Source organism: Gopherus flavomarginatus, chromosome 4, assembly GCF_025201925.1.
Source record: "Gopherus flavomarginatus isolate rGopFla2 chromosome 4, rGopFla2.mat.asm, whole genome shotgun sequence".
Lineage (NCBI taxonomy): Eukaryota > Metazoa > Chordata > Testudines > Testudinidae > Gopherus > Gopherus flavomarginatus.
The window spans coordinates 73,039,625-73,059,193 of NC_066620.1; the positions used below are offsets into that span (position 1 = coordinate 73,039,625).

The 19,569-nt window shown below is 45.4% G+C and overlaps 1 protein-coding gene across 1 annotated transcript in view; it reads left to right on the forward strand.

The window, feature by feature from the left end:
• Positions 1-1,230, forward strand: part of SRD5A2 (steroid 5 alpha-reductase 2) — a 60,099-nt gene extending 58,869 nt beyond the window's left edge. The window contains exon 5 of the mRNA XM_050950459.1: positions 434-1,230. Coding sequence (XP_050806416.1) covers positions 434-500 — 67 coding nt within the window. The 3' untranslated portion in view covers positions 501-1,230. The remainder of the gene's footprint in view (positions 1-433) is intronic.
• The last annotated feature ends 18,339 nt before the right edge of the window (positions 1,231-19,569 follow it).

Here is a 19,569-nt window from a genome sequence, read left to right on the forward strand (position 1 = left end):
TTTACACAGCTCTGGCAGAGTAAAGGGGCTTAAAGTGACTGTAAGCTACATTACATCTCCACCCATGTTAAAGGCCCCTTTTGACTGCCACAGCAGTGTAAAGAGGCTATAATGTAAATGTGAATCAGATCCTAGCAATTTACTTTGGATTTACATTGGTGTGAGTAAGAGTGGGATTTTGCCCTTAGTGCTACAAAAGATACTGCAAGAATTCAGATGTAAGTCATAATTTTAACATTATATTAAGTTTTGATATTTAACATTACTTTTCTGTAAATCTTTTAAAACGTCTCTTTTGTGCAGTTACTGAAATTGGTTACAAAGTGAGGCATTTTGGGGGGATTGCAGGATGGAGGAAGATTAAGCTTTGTTAAATCAATAAGTGAAGTTTTCTGGCATACATGCAGTTTCACTCTCATTTATTGTCTTTCAGGTACTATCTCAGGATGTTTACAGACTATCCAAAATCAAGGAAAGCCCTGATTCCTTTCATTTTTTAAAGTCTGAAAATGAGGACTCCTTTGTTTTTTAGGGGGGATTTACATAGCCTAATTGTAAACTGAGGTTTCACTGTAAAAAACTTGTGTAAAACAATATTGTTGTTTTAAATGATCAGTAATGTAATTCTGAACTAACATTCTTGTGTTTAACTACAGTAGGTACCACAGATAACTTTACTTGGAGACACTGAGGTAGCTGAATGTGCAAAGGGAGCCCTGCCAAACAATGGGCATGATTGTCAATGGAGTTACACCAATGTAACCCTATTTATGTCATTGGAGTTACATTGGTTTTATACTAGTGTATCAGAGTAGAAAATCAGGCACAATATCTGTGTTACCTCTTTAAACAATAACTTTTCTATGGCTAGACTACTACTATTTCACCATCAGGGATCATTATGCTGTTCGTTAAAGCATTCACAGCTACCTCAGGATTTTTGTCTTGCAAATCCAGATTCTTTTCAGACATGTAAAAGCTGTCCACCCTCTATTGCCATTCTTACAAAGACCAGAGGTGCTGAAAGTAGGACAAAAATAAAAACCACATAAGACATCTTCTAGTGATTGAAGATGTTCTCTGATGCCAGTACTTAATTTTGTCTGAGGAGAACATTGTCAGATATTCTCCATCTTCAGAACAGACACAGGAATATTGTTGAATTTCCACAGAAGCCCAGCGTGTCTCCTGCTAACAGGGCCGGCTCCAGACACCAGCCCAACAAGCAGGTGTGTGGGGCAGCCAACGGTGAGGGGCGGCAGGTCCGGCTCTTTGGTGGCAATACGGCGGCAGGTCCCTCACTCCCTGTCAGAGCGAAGGACCAGCTCCTGAATTGCTGCCGAAGACTGAAGCGGCAGCGGTAGAGCAGCCACCGAAGTCCCGCAGATTGTGATAGCAGCTTTTTTTTTTTTTTCTTTTTTTTGCTGCTTGGGGCAGCAAAAACCCTGGAGCTGGCCCTGCCTGCTAATTTCAGAAGGTAGTAAGGAATTTTTCCTAAGGTTTCACCAATTCCAATAGGAACACAGTTCCCAAAAATCCCTGATATTGTTAGTTACTTATTAGAGCATAATGTAGATCACAGTAATTATCCCAGTAGATGGGGAAGACAAAGGTCAGACTCCCACAATCTAAACACATTATGTGCCTCTGAATATTGCCTTTCGATTGATTGTATGCAATTTTATATACAGTACAATAAAGTTTATGGAAAACAGTGAGCTGTCTCAGTCTGTAACTGTTTTTTATAGGAATAGTGTTGGGGGGGCCACACACAATTTCCAGTTTGCTCTCAGTTTCTTTTCCATGGCAGTCTCCCATTGTTTTGATATTATTATGTTTACTATGATAGTGCACAGGGCCAACTAAGAATGGGGATCCATTGTGCTAGGCACTATAAAAACATATGAGAGAGTCTCAGTCCCAAAGAGCTTACAATCTAAATAAACAAAACAGACAGAAGGTTGGGCGGTGGGGATTGGGATAGCTACAACACACAAGCAGAGTGATCAATGCAGTGGTGACAAATGTCATACAAGTGCCACAAATTTATTTTTGCTTTTGTTAAATTATTTTAATCCTTTCAATGGGGTTATTTAGGAGGTGATTCGCTAGGTGAAATAGACTCACTATTGGTGGGATCCAATATAATGTTTTATGAATGACGGAGAAATTAGAGATAGAAAAGGCCTATTAGCTCATCTAAACTACTCTTTTCTGCCAGTGCAGGATTATTCCCTTGAGTTTGTTTTCTCTGGCTCTGTCTAGTCAGCTTAAAATGTCTCAGAGCTTCCATGGAGAGACTATTACATGATCTATTACATTATACCATCAATAGAGATTTATTTGCATCCCAGCATGATAGTAAGCCTATATTTTACATGTTTTTAGTTTCATTGCATTTTGTCACCTTAGTTATGCCACCACATCCCATGGAAAACAGTTCTAGGTAGATAGATCTTTGTCCATTGCCTCAAAAGTATTAGGCAACAATATCAGCTGGATTCCTGCTGCTGCCACTGCCATACCTAGGTCTGCTGGTGGGAATTGATTGAGAAAAAAACAGAAGCGGTGAGATGCTACTGGCATTGACCTTTCCCAAGAATGGAAGTTTAATCAGTGGGCAATTCTTGGCCAGACTGTTCTTATCAAGCAATGATGCCCTGAATGAAGGGCACACCACAGCATATTTAAAGTTGACTGGCAGCTTCAGGGAAAGAGGACCAGGGTCTGGGGAGGGAATTTGTCTCTATTCTCTCTTCCTTCACCAATGATATTTGGGAATTGCAAGGGCAGGGACACCACTGTCTGTTTCCCTACAGCCACACTCAAGCTTCGTCTAATTCTGCTGCTCTGAGCTACTTCCTATGTGCTCCTTCAGTTTGGGGAATGGCCCCTTGTGCCAGGGTAGACTAGGTCTGGAGGCTCCCTGCTGGAGGCCTCACAGCCCTGCCTCATCCCACCCCGGAAAAGAGCAAGGGGAAGTCCTCAAGCCTAGAGTGGCTGCAAGGGAGTGGCCAATCAGAGGGGTTGCTGGAGTGACCAATCAGGGGCCAGAAGGGCCATATAAAAGAAAGTAGCCATGGCAGAGTAGTCAGTTGCTGCCTGGAGCTTGAAGAGGGCTGGGTAGCAGGATTGAGCCCAGGGAAGGCTGCCAAAGAGCAGGTGCCTAACTGACTGGAAGAGCAGCAGGGCCATGGACAGGTCAATGTGGGCAGACTGAGCCCAGAACCTAGCCATACCAGATGAGGGTACCGTGATGGCCCCTGCTGGTCTGGTTGAAGACTGAGCCCAGGGAGGGCTGCTGAAAGGATGCCAGCTGAGGGTGCCAAGATCAGCCCCTGTTGGGCTGTTAAAGAAGGTAATGTTTCCAGGAAGGAAGCCTGGGTGCTATGGCCCCATACCAGGGCTGTGAGAAAGAACTAGAGACTGTATACCCTGGAAAGGGGAGGGTATGACCCACACCTGTGTGTGACCCAGGTGGAGGGCTGAGTCACTGAACACTTGCTGAAAGAATCATCAGCCAGGTTGGGGGAGGGGGATGCTTGTGAGAGGCAGGTGCCACTCTGTTGTAAGAACTGAAAGGAAAGCAGCTCACACCTACCCAGAAAGGAGGTGCTCATGGGAGGTGGGTGCCATTGTGTTAAAAACTGAGTGACTGCAGGCATGTATTAGCCAGAGAGTGGGTGCTCATGAGAGTCAGGCACTGACACTATTATGCCCCTATATCCATAACACTCAATAGCTTCACAAAAAGTCCAAATGACTAGGGCCCTGGAGGTCCTGCTGGTTCTCAAAGAGGATGGTGGCTTGAGAAGGACCTGCCTGTGGGCCTTACCCACTCTGTAGTTTCTGTTCAGGCTCCACGTGCTGTATGGCTTGCAAAGAAGAATTCTTCTCTCCTGAAACCTGTCCGTCACCCCTTGCTTGGGCTTCTGAGTGCCTTTTAACCCACTCTTCCAGCTGGAGCATGCTTGACAGGCCCAGAGGGACAGGGCTGCCTACTGGAGCTCATAAGTGCCTTTTAATCCTTTTGGGCCCAGTGTGGCATTTATATGCATATGGATGTGGTCGCCCATCTCAAAAAAGACACATTTGAATTGGAAAAGGTTCCAAAAAGGGCAACAAAAATGATTAGGGGTATGGAACAGCATCTGTCTGAGGAGAGATTAATAAGATTGGAACTTTTCAGCTTGGAAAAGAGAGAACTAAAGAAGGATATGATAGAGGTCTATAAAATCATGATTGGTGTGGAGAAAGTGTTATTTACTCCTTCTCATAACACAAGAACTAGAGGTCACCAAATGAAATTAATAGGCAGTAAGTTTAAAACAAACAAAAGGAAGCATTTCTTCACACAATCAGCCTGTGGAACTCTTTACCAGAGGATGTTGTGAAGGCCAAGATTATAACAGGGTTCAAAAAAGAACTAGATAAATTCATGAAGGATAGGTGCATCAATGGCTATTAGCCAGGATGGGCAGGGATGGTGTCCCTAACCTCTGTTTGCCAGAGGCTGGGAATAGGCAACAGGAAATGGATCACTTGATTACCTGTTCTGTTCATTCCCTCTGGGGCACCTAGGATTGGCCACTGTCAGAAGACAGGATACTGGGCTAGATGGACCTTTGGTCTGACCTAGTATGGCCGTTGTTATGTTCTTAACAAGGGCTCTGTGTGAGGAAAAACACAGAAGAGCATCTCAGTACCACAACCTCCCCTTCCCTCAAGCTTTTACCGGTGGCATGTGTAGATATTATGGTTGCAGACTATTCATAAACAACCATTAAGATTTGAAACCAAATACCCTTCTCTCTTTGTTTTAACGCCTTTTGTTCTACCAGCTTTATTTGTAGATGGAACTAACACAAATTTCTTTTTCTGGTAAGCGATTGTAGTAATTATTTTGGGGAGCCCGTTGTTTTCTTCCTCTTTTTCAATAATGTTTTATTAAGGGTTCTTCCCAACATTCACATTTTTTGTCTTCACTATCTCTGAGGAACAATTTGGCTTAGATGCTGTTTGGCCGTTAGACACTCTGATTCTCCTCTAGTGATCATCTAGCACCTCTCTGAGCATAGGTCTTCTATTTACCTTCTGTTGAGCTGCTATCCCTCCATCCATTGTTGTCCCACAAACTTACACAGGATCGTTTTAGGGGTCAAGACAAAGATGCCACATTTATTATTAATCTGTAACTATTAGCAAATACCTTAATGCTTACACACACACACACACACACACCCCAAAATGTTCTGCAGCTGCTGGATAGTTACCAGTCCTGATTGCAGTTTGAGTTTGCAGCTTGGGATCGGAGCTCGTGGCAGCTAACTGGCCAGGAAAGCTGAGCACGAGGAGGAGCCGGATCTCTGTCAGGCGCGCACCGATGCTCCTTGATGTTGATAGCAGAACGTTACCCAAAGTCTCTCATCTCACCCTTCCCTTTTTATAGGAGTTTAGTTTGGATTCAAAGTTCCTAGGTCTTGCTGTGTCACACCGCCTCTGGGTTTGCTTGATCACCCGTCAATTGCAGGCGTGACTGTCAGCCTGGGACCTGGCTTTGATCTTCCCTCTGTTGTTCTGTTGTCCTTTTCTTTTTAGGGTGGATGCTTCTTACTTTGTTTAGGGCTGTTGTCTAGGTCTTCAGCCGTTGGTATTTGAACTTTATCTCATCAGGACAGGCTGGGGCTGGAGGTTGATTCTATCACCCATGCATACCTCATTCACACATGTAAACTAAACTAATAAGATTACAGCAGGGTTTGCAGAAATGAAGGTTGGAGGAAGCTTTTACAAAATGGAGTGAGTGTTTTAAAATGGAGTTTGAATTACAATATGGAACAGAAGTTACAGTGTAGGCAAGTATAGTGAATAGTGAACAGAAGTTACATTAATAAAGTGAACAATTAAAAACAGTTTCATTTATCAGTTCTACACCATCCCCATGTAGAAAAAGAAACCTATCTGGGGAAATTAATCCCTCATCCTAAAGCCCCTTGTTAACTCAATTACTTCTACGTTGTTCAAATGGATGTTCTTCAGAGCTATACCATTTTGGCGATACAGATAGCTTAGTCATATGTCTGTCAGTTCTCTTTGTAAAACTCACTTGCCAGGTTAGACGGGTGGGGAGAATGCCACGTACCTGCTTTCTTCTGTACCTTTTGGGGGTAGCTTCTGCCACAGTTGCTGAGTAGGCTGCTTGTGCTGTCCCTTCTTGGGCTCTCCCTGGTTGCCCACCCACACATGCGTATGTGCACGCACACAGGTGTCAGGCCTTAGGCCTTTACCTCTTCTGGGGGACTGGGATTCTGCAATTTGCCTGCTCTCAGACCTGAACCTGGATTACAGCCTCCTAGCACCAACCGTGACTAATTCAGCAGGTGCAATTGGGATTGGACCCTGCAAGGGTTTCTATTTGAGCCTGTGATGGGATGATTTGCCCCCTTAAGGGTAATAATGCCTAGGGTGTCAGCCCACCCCTGTCATGTTGCATAGCCCCTTTATGGTTTTGGGAGGTCTGACATGCAAAGACCGAGAGATATTGAGTGAGAGGAAATGGTCCTGGGAATAATTTAGCATTTGGGAGGAATTCTGTTACTGTCCCTTTAAGGGTCAGGGGCCAGGCACCTTGCAGAGTAGGTGGGACAAGGTTTCTATCTCTCCCCAGCCAACTGAAATAAGCTTTAGGAAGGGAATCGGTATATGTGCTGCTTTCTCCCTTGTAGTAATGCAGATGTGAAACAGCAGAAGCCTATGCTGTTGATGCTGAGCCTTCTGGGGACTAAGTGGAAAATGGGGTCAGCTAAAAGGGAAGGGGGGGCTAAAGCCTTGCAGCTGGCCCAGGTTACATGTTCAGCTTCCAGGAACAGAGCTGGGTCACTCCTATCTGATGGAAAGAATCGGGTACTGTCTAAAATACAATCCCAGTTCCAGCAGGAGGGCTGGGGTGACTCATTCCTTAAGGAGGGAAAACCATAAGGGTGGTTTGAAATACAGCCTAGGGAGTGCACGAAAGGCCGAGGAGTCACTGAGAACAGGGGCCATAGGTGATGCCTAGAGGGGGGCATGTAGGGTCAAGAAAGTGTCCCCTCAGATTTGTCTGGCCTGCTGGGGGAGATGGGGGAGGGGGAGCTCCCTTCTCCTGCTGCACCTGCCCCCAAGCATGCTCAGCCCCTGTCCCTGGAGGCCGGGCCCAGGTGGGAAGCAGAAGGGATGGGCTGGACCAGCCACTTCTCAGGCCGGCCACTTTGGGTCACTGCTCTGTGCAGTGCAGAGGCTGCCTGAGAGAGCACGGCTGGGGCAGGGGCCTGGGCCTGGCTGCCCAGGACAGGGACCAAGCAAGACAGAAATTTGCTGGTGGAAGAGGGGGAGCTCTGGCTCACTGGCCCCTGTCCTGGGTTGGGAGCAGAGTGGGCCACCGCCCCAGCCAGGCTCTCTTTTAGGCGTGCTGCACAGTGTCAGTGACCCAGAGCAGCCAGCTTCAGCTGGCATGAGAAGTGGCTCCCTCCCGCTCCCTGTCAGGACCTGGCTGCCTGGGGGAGGTGCAGTTGGAGAAGGACAGAGGCCCCACCCTACCCCCACTGGTAACTGGTGTGGTGGGGGGAGTGTGGTGGCCCTGGGCTGGGCACAGGGCATGGAGGTTACTGGACAGAGGAGACGTGTGATGGTCACATGTCCTCCCCCTGCTTAGATTGTGTCCCCCAGTATGAGGAGGCATGAGTCATTTAGGATGGTATGTCAGCAATGGACCAGTGAGAAGCCGCCCAGGAAAGGAGACCCTCTGGAAAAGAGAAACACAGGATCTGAACCAAGGAACAATCTGCAAGAGGAGCACTGTAGGTACCAGGCCAGAGAAACCATAAGGGGTTGAGAGACATTGGTAAGAGGGTTAGTAAAGGCCTTCAGCAGGGACTCCGGGGAGTGCAGTGCCGCATGGAGGAGCACAGCCCTTGAGCTCAAGAACCACTTGCCAGTACCTTTTCCCATCTGCAACCCTGGGTCCCTGACTGCCCCCCGCAGTAAAGGAACAGGTACTCTAAAATCTCTGGAATGTCAGCGGGCAAAGATTTGTCTGCTGGGAGCTGTACAGATAGCTGACAAACAAGAGAATGGAGGCTCCCCATCCCCAGAACAAGATGGCTGATGCTGAGAGCACCGTGTCTATGATGGGCTTGCTGAACATAAGAACGGCCATAGGGTGTCAGACCAATGGTCCATCTAGCCCTGTGTCTTGATTTCTGACAGTCAGGACTGGCTCTAGCCATTTCGCCGCCCCAAACACGGCGGCACACTGTGCGGGGCACTCTGCCGCTAGCTGGTCCCGCGGCTCCGGTGGACCTCCCGCAGGCGTCCCTGCAGAGGGTCCGGTGGTCCCATGGCTCCGGTGGACCTCCCACAGGCGTGCCTGCGGATGATCCACCGAAGCCGTGGGACCAGCGGACCCTCCGCAGGGACACTTGTGGGAGGTCCACTGGAGCTGCCTGCCGCCCTCTCGGCAACCGGCAGAGCACCCCCCACGACGCGCCGCCCCAAGCACATGCTTGGCGCACTAGGGCCTGAGCTGGCCCTGCTGACAGTGGCCAGATGCTTCAAAGGGAATGAATAGAACAGGGTAATTAAGTGCTCCATCCATTGCTGTCCAGTCCCAGACTCCCAGCATCTGGCAGTCAGAAGCTTAAGGACACCCAGAGCAGGGGGTTGCATTCCTGACCATCTATCCTTCATGAACTTATCTGGGAGAGTTTCTCAGCCACAGTAGATATCAAGGCCAAAATACAAGTGACTGTTACCTCAATTATCTCTTCTCTACAAGTGCTGAAAGGATGGGTCAAGTGAGTCAGAAGGGAGAATGTCATTCTTGGAAGATCAAATACAAAGGGTCTCTGGCCAAGTGCAGAAAAGCCTTAGACTTATCTTTTAAATCTGAAGTAGAAGACCTTGAGGGAAGGTTTCACTGCAATAATTTGAGAATTATAGGAGTATCTGAAGGAGCAGAAAAAGGCAACCCTGTGGAATTTGTTCCCTGGCTCCTTTCAGAAGTACTCACCTGGGTGGATGACTTTTAAACTTGATTTAGAGATAGCATATAGGTTCCTGGCTCCTAACCAGCCTCGAATAACAAACCTTGCGTGCTGATTGTGAAATTTCTCAGATTTGCTTTTCAAAATAATTAAATATTGCAGCTAGCTTGTAGGGGGATTATTTTTCAAGATTTTGCAATAGATGTGGTTGAACAGTGAGATCAACCTGTTGGGGATTGGTCCTGCTTTGAGCAGAGGGTTGGACTAGATGACCTCCTGAGGTCCCTTTCCAACCCTGACATTCTATGAACCTTTAGAAGAGCAAGGGTACTTGCCAAGCAGCAAGGGCTCAAATATTTTATAAAGTTTTCAACTCAGTTTCAGGTTAAGGTGGGTGAGGTGCATCTGTTCTAAAAGCAACAAGAAACGGAACGTTTTTTAAATAGGTACTCAATTCATTGCAGTCTGTTCTGATTTATATCAGGTTTACTTCCCAGTTGTTATGTCTGCCCTACCTGCACTTATGAGCTTATTCAGTTACAGTACTGTGAGTGACTAATTCTACATATTTGAATTACCTCTTCTGCTCCAAGCTTATACTGTGATATACATGTCCTAAAAGTTAATAATTCTCATCTAACGGCTGAATGTGAAGTGCCCCAGTAGGGGCGTTAAGGAAACACCTCATCCCAAGCTGATCTCATGGGTGTAAACCAACTGTGAAAAGGATTTATTTTTGGGCTGTCAAATGATTTTTAAAAATCGCAATTATTCTTGAGATTAAAAAAGTCACTATTCATCAGTTTTATTCATCATGCACTGTTAATACTAGAATACTAATTTAAATTTACTATAAATATTTTTGGAAGTTTTTCTACATTTTCAAATATTTATTTCAATTGCAACTCAAAATACAAAGCATATACTGCTCACTTTGTATTTGATTACAAGTGTTTTCACTATAAAATGGATAAACAAAAGAAATATTTTTCAAATCACTTAATACAAGTAGTGTAGTGCAATCTCTTTATCGTGAAAGTGCAACTTACAAATAACTTTTTTTCTTTTTACATTACTGCACTCAAAACCGAACAAATGTAAAACTGCAGAGCCTACAAGTCCACTCGGTCATACCTTTTTTCAGCCAATCACTAAGACAAATAATCATTGGGTACAATATTTATGGGAGATAATTCTGCCCACTTATTTACAATGTCACCTGAAAGTGAGAATGGACATTCGCATGGCACTGTTGTAGCTGGCATTGCAAGGTACAGTATTTATGTGCCAGAAATGATAAACATTCATATACCCCTTCATGCTTTGAATTGTAGGCTCTAAAGTTTTACATGGTTTTGAGTGCAGTAATGTTTTAAAGAAAAAAAACTTACATTTGTAAGTTGCACTTTCACACTAAAGAGATTGCACTACAGTACTTGTATGAGGTGAATTGAAAAATTAAATGTGATGTGAATAGCTCCATTGATTGGGCAGTGGGGGTAGATCTAGAGGTCCTGCATTCAGTCTCCACAGATGACTTAACAAGGGATATCATAACTTCAGTGTAGTTATTTGTGCTTAAGTACCTTGCTTAATTGGGTCTAAAGGGAAGTGAAGACTCCTCACAGCCACATAAATACCATAATAAAGTACCAGTCTATACTGCCTAGGAGGTATTTTAATAAAAGTTACACAGCTTGCTGTAACAGAAGGATTATCTTTGTATCTGCGTAAAACATGAGAGAGAAAAATTAAGAGCTTTGACAGTGTTCAGTAAGTTAAATATATATAACAAAGAGGATGTTCACAGCACATTTCTAGAGAATTGGAAAGCAGATTTGATTAGAAGGTAGCAAAATAATGTCACAACAAAGTTGCAGTGTATTAAAAAACAAAACTCCTATCAAAAGATTAGTTTAATTTTTCTAAAACTATTAATAGCAACAGGCTAGGGTCTGACCTGAGTTCTTTGTTCTCCCACTCAGGGATTTAGAACTAGGGTTCCTGAAGTGCATATGTCAACACTATGGGTATGTCTACACAGCAGTTAAACACCCACAGCTGGCCTGGCTCAATTGATGTGGGCTAATGGGCCTCAGGTTGCAAGGCTGTAAAATTGCTGTGTAGATGCTTGAGCTGGAGACCGAGCTCTAGGACCCCACAAGGCCAAGTCAGCTGACATAGACCAGGGGTGGGTGTTTAATTGCTGTGTAGACATACTCATAGCCATAGCATTGACATACACACTTTACCAGAGGGGTAGCTGTGTTAGTCTGTATCCACGAAAACAACGGGGAGTCCAGTGGCACCTTAAAGATTAACATTTATTTGGTCATACGCTTTAATAGGTAAAAAACCCACTTCAGATGCATGGATGCACCTTTAAGGTGTAACCAGATTCCTCATTGTTTTTATACAAACTTTAGAAATGTACTCTGACTGGGACTTCCAGGGTGCCCACATCATATACAGAGGTGAGGAAATCTATGGACTTCTTATCAGCTTACTTCAGTGCCAGAAGGACCAAGTTTTGGAGGGCAGCCGTCTCACCTTCACTGAGGACGGTTGAATCAAGTAGCAAGGGACTCCGTTCCTCTTTGGATTATACTACAGCCTCCCATTCCACTTTCAAAAAATCTACTAAGATCTGAAGTACTCAAGAAATATTTTATCTGTTTGTTACAGACAGAGGTGAAAGTAAGCAGGTATGGAGGATCGGTAAGAAAAGGAGACTGCCTGAGGGAGGGAGAAGCCTGCCCCCTGCATAAGAATAGTTTAAACTCCACTGTTCCCTAAGTGGTTCAGCTCCCTGGGGGTTAGGAGCATTTCTGGCATCCTTGTTAATTTCACAGTACCTGGGGGGGAGAGTGTGTTTGACCATGGCAGGGGCAGTCTTTTTCTGCTTCCAGGATGAGGGGATCTCTCCAACATTAATATACATGCATTTAGCTGCACAGCTTAAATCCAGAGCTAATAAAAGCAGGTGGAAGGGGAAAACTCACTGTCACATTGGTTTCTTGTCTCTTCCCTCCCTCTCCTCCAGCCAGGCTGCAGAAAAGGCTCTGCATTCCTCCCTCCCACCCCAGCAGGGGTTCTCCTCTAGGCTCTAGCTTACAGTAGGGAGACTGGCTGAAATGTCTGCTGCTGCCTGCATAAAAACAGTTTAAACTCAGCTATTCCCTGCGCAGTTCAATCCCCAGGGTTAGGAGCCATTTATGGCATCCTTGTTAATTTCACTCCCAGTTGTTGGGAGCGGGTGTGTGTGACCATGGCAGGGGCCGTTCTTTTCTACCCCTGGGATGAGGGGGATCTCCTATATACAAAAAACACAATCAAAATCAGTAAAAGCAGCAAAGAATCCTGTGGCACCTTATAGACTAACAGACGTTTTGGAGCATGAGCTTTCGTGGGTGAATACCCACTTCCTCAGATTCCCCCCTGAGGAAGTGGGTATTCACCCACGAAAGCTCATGCTCCAAAACGTCTGTTAGTCTATAAGGTGCCACAGGATTCTTTGCTGCTTTTACAGATCCAGACTAACACGGCTACCCCTCTGATACCAATCAAAATCAGGAACCATTTCCAAGTTCAAATCTATCCCATTCCCTCCCCAGCAGAGGATCATGGTTGTGATGTCCAAACTGCTTGCAGATCCTCTTTGAAATGTTACTGAACTGCACAGGGAACAGCTGAGTTCAAACTGTTCTTATGCAGGAGGCAGGCTTCTCCCTCCCTTAGCCAGTCTCCCTGCTGCAAGCTAGAGGGAAGCCCCTGCAGCTGCTGAGTGTCAGGCAAGGAGAAAGCACAAAGCCTAGTGTCAGCAGCCTGGCTGGAGGAGGGGGAAAGACAATGAGAAAAATGTGATAGTGAGTTTTCACTTTTTCAGGCTTATTCCAATAGTAAAGTTTTATTACAGAAAGTACTGGTAGTAGTAATAGTAGCTTTATTTTCTCTGTCATGCAATGGGAGGGATCCATGAAGTACATAGGACAGGTGGGTTGCTTGCGATTGGACCATATAGGTAAGAAGTGTAAATTACTTTTGCCCCTGCCCAAACCCCAGCCACCTCTACAGCTGGTAGCTCTGGGGGTGATTTAAAGGGCCTGGCTCCTAACTTCAGCCGAATCCTGGAGCCCTTTAAATCCTGATTTAAAGGCCCCCACCTCTTCCGATTAGAGGCCATTCCTCTTCCGGTTGAGGCCCCTCCCCCTCCACAGGACTCTGGCGTACTGGTAAGTCCTTTAAGTTACTTTCACCCCTGGTTACAGATCACACCGAGTACTCTTTCCTGGACCCCTAATAGACTGCTGTGAGGGGAATCCCAGACCCCCAGCTACAGCCCTCACCTCTCTGCACCCCTACTCTCTTCCTCAGCCCTGGCTCCATCCTAGAGCCCATATCCCCAGTCAGAGTCCTTGCCCCCACACACCCCAACCCTCTGTCTCAGCCCTGAGCCCCCTCCCACACTCTGAACCCCTTGGCCCCATACATTACCTCCATATTGGTGCACATAACAAAATTCATTCTGCACATGGGTGGGAAAAATTAGAGGGAACACTGCTCAGGACTCCTGGTTTCCAGAGGGTGAGACCATTGGGATTATAACTGAACTCCAGGAAGGAGGCCTGGGGGCTCCTGACCTTAGAAAGTACAGTCTGAACTGTAGAACTAATGACTAGCTGGGTAGAGCCATCATGAAGTATTAATGTGTGTATGGACTAAATAAACTGGATCCCACTCCAGAAGGGGAATGTTAGTAAATAATACGGACTGAATGAGTTCTTGAGAAGCCTAATGAGAGGGAAACTGAGATAGGGTTCTATAGACCTATCGCTTGCCACAAGAGCTGCTTAGGAGGTGGCTGACTCTGTTAAACATATGCAGTTGCCAGATGTGTGAAGGGAGCTAACAAGCTTCCAGACAATGTCACTAGATTCTGCCAAGTCACTGGGAATCATTGGCTCTCTCTGCAGTGGGTACTGGAAAATTGTACAAATAACAGCATGGCTCTACAGTCATGTTATGGGACTGACCTTTATAAAGGCTGTTAAACTGGAGATATACAGGAGAAATGCTACACAATGTCCTGTGAACCTCATCAGAGATGCAGCTATACTTACGTTCTATGTATGGGCGTACACTTCCATAAATCTCCCCAGGAGGTGATGTGAGAGATCTGATCCTGTACAGCATATCAATGCTAGATTGATGGCTGCTTATAGCATTTGTCTTGATGGTAGCAGAGGAAGTAGAACAGGAAGAAGAAGAACCTGTCCCTGCCCATCCCTGTGTAAAAACAATGTGGGAGAGAGCACTGAGTTCATGGACCAATAATGAGAAACTTTTGCTTTCTGATTATTTCCAAAAGAAGCTGGAGACCCCAAAATCTCCTTATTTCAGGTATACACATTGAGAAGCATTTCTGCACCTATGGATGGATGGTAAATTGTAGGTGTGAATTGGCATACACATTGGCCTTAGTAACAGAGACACACAATTCTCACTTCCAAATAGATCAAAATAATCAATGGGCATGAAGTCAACAGTGTCCACCCTGGATACCTGCCCACCAGTGATAGGTATTTGTGGCAGCTGGGAATTGTGAAGTTCAATACAGACTGGTGAATCATGTACATGCTCAGCTTCTGGATTCTATCCATGGGAGAGCCTTCCTCAAGAGCCATTGTACAGACAAAGGTGTCACAGGAAAAGTGTTGTCATGGTTAGGAACACTCTGTACATTTGTCTGTCTTCTATGGAGCAAGTGATCTTCATGAAGCTCCAGCTGCTGCTTATCTGAGATAAACCCTCTGTATGTTTACATGCCTTCTGCAGGTGACCCAATAGCAGGATTTTGCTACAGCTAAGGCATACTGGATACACAGTAGCATGTTCAAGAGGTAAAACAGAGTCCCCCCTACCCTCCACAAAATATTTTCATTAGGTAACAAGCTCTAGCCCAGTGATTCTCAACCCATGGGCCTCATGCGGCCCAGTTAGCACACAGTTGCAGCCCAGCTGTGTGCTAAAAAATAATTCAAAATTTGCTGCTCTGGTCTGGCCAGGGCTGAGGCCAGGCTGGCTGAGGGGGGTACAGCGTCCAGCAGTCCTGCTGGAGTTCTCCTGTCAGAATATCAGGGTTGGAAGGGACCTCAGGAGGTCATCTAGTCCAATCCCCTGCTCAAAGCAGGACCAATATCAACTAAATCATCCCAGCCAGGACTTTGTCAAGCTGGGCCGTAAAAACCTCTAAGGATGGAGATTCCACCACTGCCCTAGGTAACCCATTCCAGTGCTTCACCACCCTCCTAGTGAAATAGTGTTTCCTAATATCCAACCTAGACCTCCCCTAGTGCAACTTGAGACGTTTGCTTCTTGTGCTGTCAGCAGCAGGCTGGTGAATACCGCAGGCAGGCAGGGTCCAGGAGAGTGCCTCTCTGAGGAGGTTTATGGGTGGGCTCTGGGCAGTGAGGGTGTTGGGGGTGCTGAGCAGCATAGGTGTGGGAACTAGGGGTTTGTGAAAGTATTGCAGCACTCCCAGGTTTTACATGGGGCTCTGCTCCTGGCCTCATGCCTGAAGTCCTGGCTGCCAGCCCATGGTGGGCTCACGTCCCGGCTACCCGGTGCGGCAGCGTCCGGGATTGTTTTTGTTTTTTCCTTCAGAGGAGTTCTTTCAGAGGGCTCAAAGAAAGGGCAAAGACTTTTTGCCCATCTAAACCAAGGGAGGAGTCAGCAGTTTACTTCCTCACAAGCTGAAATTTTGGAAAAGTGAGGAAAGCTTTTACCTGGGTCAGGGTGTTTGTAAATCTCTTTTAGACTGTGATGAAAAGCCTTTAACCTCTCATTCCAAAGGATTTGATGAAAACACATTAGCTGTTTGTTTGCTAGCCACCACTGGCAGACGTATTTAAGTAAATGTTGTGTGGGTTGGAGTATTTCTTTTTTTTGTGTCAGTATAGTTACTATGGCTAAACTAATTTTTCATATGTCTTCACACAGAATGGAGAACTAAATATTTTTGTATGTAAACATGTGCTGTTACTAAAGGCTGATATTGTGACTTGAACAAACATTTGTTATAAACATGAAATGCAAGATGGAATGGAGAATGTGGCCATACCAGCAGCTGTTTCACTCTTTCCAGAGAGAATGGAGATGCTGTTAAAGAGCAACTGGTACAAGAAGATTTTCCACCTCATAGAGCACAACTATAACAGCTGTTGTCTCTGGAAAGAATAATTAATGCCTTATTAGTGCTCATCTTTAAAGATTTTTTTTTAAAAAGGGGGCAAAAGGCAGGAAATGGTTGTTTATACATTCTTGCTGAGTCACTTTAACTGGAAATTTTTTTTTTGTAATACTAATGGGATCAAACACATTTCACATGTATAAAAAAGCCAAGTAAGAGGGGAAAAAACAGTTCAGTAAATTGGGGAGTGACAAAGAGGCAAAGGTTTCTTTAAATGTAAATATTTAATAGCTGTAAAAACAGACATGTTTGCTTTATGAATGGGGCCAAAACGACAATAAAATGTCAGTGCTTGTTATTTCTTAGGGTACAAACCCAAACTGCCAATCATGTTCAGGCCTGTAAACCTATTACAAATCATGCTCTTTTTGTGTCTGTGCCTGTTCCTTCGAAATGAAAACATGTCCACAGCGATCTGTGTCCCAGATACCTTAAGTCTGGACTGCTGCTATACTCTCTGCTGCTAGCTGACAGTGAAGGCCACATACAATTTGCAGTTGGTCCAAAATGCATCAGCCTCTCTCCCAAACTGAAGATTTAGACAAGAATACATCACATTAGTGGGCTACAGAGGGTGTGTCTAAACTAGACATAAAAAAAGTCCAATGTTGCTACCACCAGTACAGTTCCAGCAGTGATAGTGCAGGTAAGAGTCCTAGTATAGACTGGCTATCAGTGACCATCTGAGCTATAGCCTCCATGTCAACTAGACCTGCTCTGAGCAAATCCAATCCCCATTGAAACATATTACAATACAAAACTTCATACCTGGTATTAGGAGCCCTTCAGTCTTCTATTTCTCTTCTTCCTCCTGCCAAGCTGCTCCTTCATCTCTGGATCCTGGTTTTCCTCAGCAGATTATAGGATCCTGGCAATGTGTGTGGCATGTTCCAATTCAGGTCCTTGTCCCCTGCCTCTTCCTGGTTCATGGACCTGGTAACCTGTGCCTCTTCCTCGTCACTCCCCACTGCAATGCATTGAGCCTAGGGCTGGCTCTAGCCATTTTGCTGCCCCAAGCACGGCGGCACACTGCAGGGGGCGCTTTGCTGCTCACCGGTCCCACGGCTCCGGTGGAGCTCTCGCAGGCGTCCCTGCGGAGGGTCCGCTGCTCCCGCGGCTTCGGTGGAGCATCTGCAGGCACACCTGCGGGAGGTCCGCTGAAGCTGCCTGCCGCCTTCTCGGCAACCTGCAGAGCACCCCCCACAGCATGCTGCCCCAAGCACGCGCTTGGCGTGCTGTGGCCTGGAGCCAGCCCTGATTGAGCCTCTATGCTGTCCAGAAGCACCTTGGTCTGATTGGAGGGGATAAGTCCCAATTATTTGAACCAGCTCACGGCAAAAGGGGTAGTCATAAACCAGACTGACTGTGATAGTTCTAAGCCTTATTATACTGGACTTTGAATCCCTTTTTTCTTTCACAACACTGCTTGCTGATCTGAGTGATAACCATTTTGACTAGTTGCTCAGCCATGTCAGTTATTGAAATATCAAAAATTATTGAGTTCAGCTGGTCCTGGATCTTCTCCTTTCCTCTGATGCATTCCAGAGCCTAAACATCAGTCTCAGACCAATTGGCAGCATATCTGCAAGATGGCCTCCTCTGAGATGTGCTGGCAATAATCAGAATGAGGCCAACAAGTCAAAGAAGCTAGTCATTGTGACAAGACCATGCAGCTGAGCTCAGTGTTGTGTGGATAAAATGATCTGTACAGTGAAGCATCTTCATCTTGACCTTTGTTATGTGGAGTACCATCTAAACAGTGACTGATGCACTATGCAATAGCAATTAGAGGAGTATTTGCCCCATTGGGACTATTATATCAGCGATTCCCATCAGCAGTGCCACTGCACTGGTGGAGATTGGCACCATGGTTAACTTTTCTTTAAGAGAGTTTAATCCAAATGGTGGTTCTAAGGTTTGGATCACGGGGAATGCTTACAGACACCTTTGCTCCACAGCTTGCTAGACTGTACCTGAGATACAGTGCACAGTCTAGTCGATAATATTTTAATGGTTTTTATAACCCAACAAGAATAGGTTCAGCCTACAGTACAACTAAGTTTTATTGTATCTCCTCTCAACCTAGGCTGTATCTACATTAGACTTTCCAACTGCTTTTGGCAATGAGGGGTTGACTATGACTTGATAAAACAGATGTTGAACTTGCTTGACCAGGTCCACACCAGAGACAACTGAATTCAACATCAGTGGCATGGTGCTTGAGACAGATGTATCTTATACCTACTGACAAACAGAGATGAAAATGGTAATATAGACCCAACCTGAAAGTTCTCTGAATGGAATTACACTGTGTAATTCCTTCTTGCCTTGCATACATTTATTTAAAATAGTCTATAGCAGGATCGGCAACCGTTGGCATGCGGCCCACCAGGGTAAGCACCCTTGCTGGCCGGGCTAGTTTGTTTACCTGCCACATCAGCAGTTCTGCTGATCGCGACTGCCACTGGCTGTGGTTCTCAGTCCCAGGCCGAGGGGGGCTGCGGGACGAGGGATGTGCTGGCAGCCACTTCCTGCTGCCCCCATAGGCCTGGAGCAGCGAACCATGGCCAGTGGGAACTGCAATCAGGCGAACCTGCTGTCGCAGCAGGTAAACAAACTGGCCCAACCCGCCAGGATGCTTACCCTGGCAAGCTGTGTGCCAAAGGTTGCCAATCCCTGGTCTATAGATTCTATATGAATAACTATATGTTATAAATTGCTATGAAATAATTTTAAAGCATTACTAAAATGTTTGTAAGCTACTGCATACTCTGGTTATTTACCTAAATAATTCATATTTGTAGTTAAACTGACTTTATGGATAACCACTAGTAGCGTAGCTAACAACTTAAGGATAGATTGGGTCTATGGAGTGATCTGGATTGCCTGGTAAAATGGGCTGATTTGAACATGTTTTAATGCAGCCAGATGCAAGGTCATACATTAAGGAACCAAGAATATAGATCACACCTATAGGATACCGGACTGTATTTTGGAAAGCAATGATTCAGTAAAAGATTTACGAAGTCACAGTGGATGATCAGCTGAACATGAGCTCACAGTGCCATGCAGTGGCTAAAAGAACAAATGCAATCCTTGGAGGGGAATATCAAGTAGAAGTAGAGTGCTATTCTTCAGCATTAGAGAGACCATCACTGGAATAACCCTAGAAGCTGAAGCTAGACAAATGCAGACTAGAAATAAGATACAATTTTTTTAAACAGTGTGTAATTCATTATTGGAACAAATTACCTAGGGATGTGGTGGACTCTCCACTACTCAACTTAAATCAAGAATGGA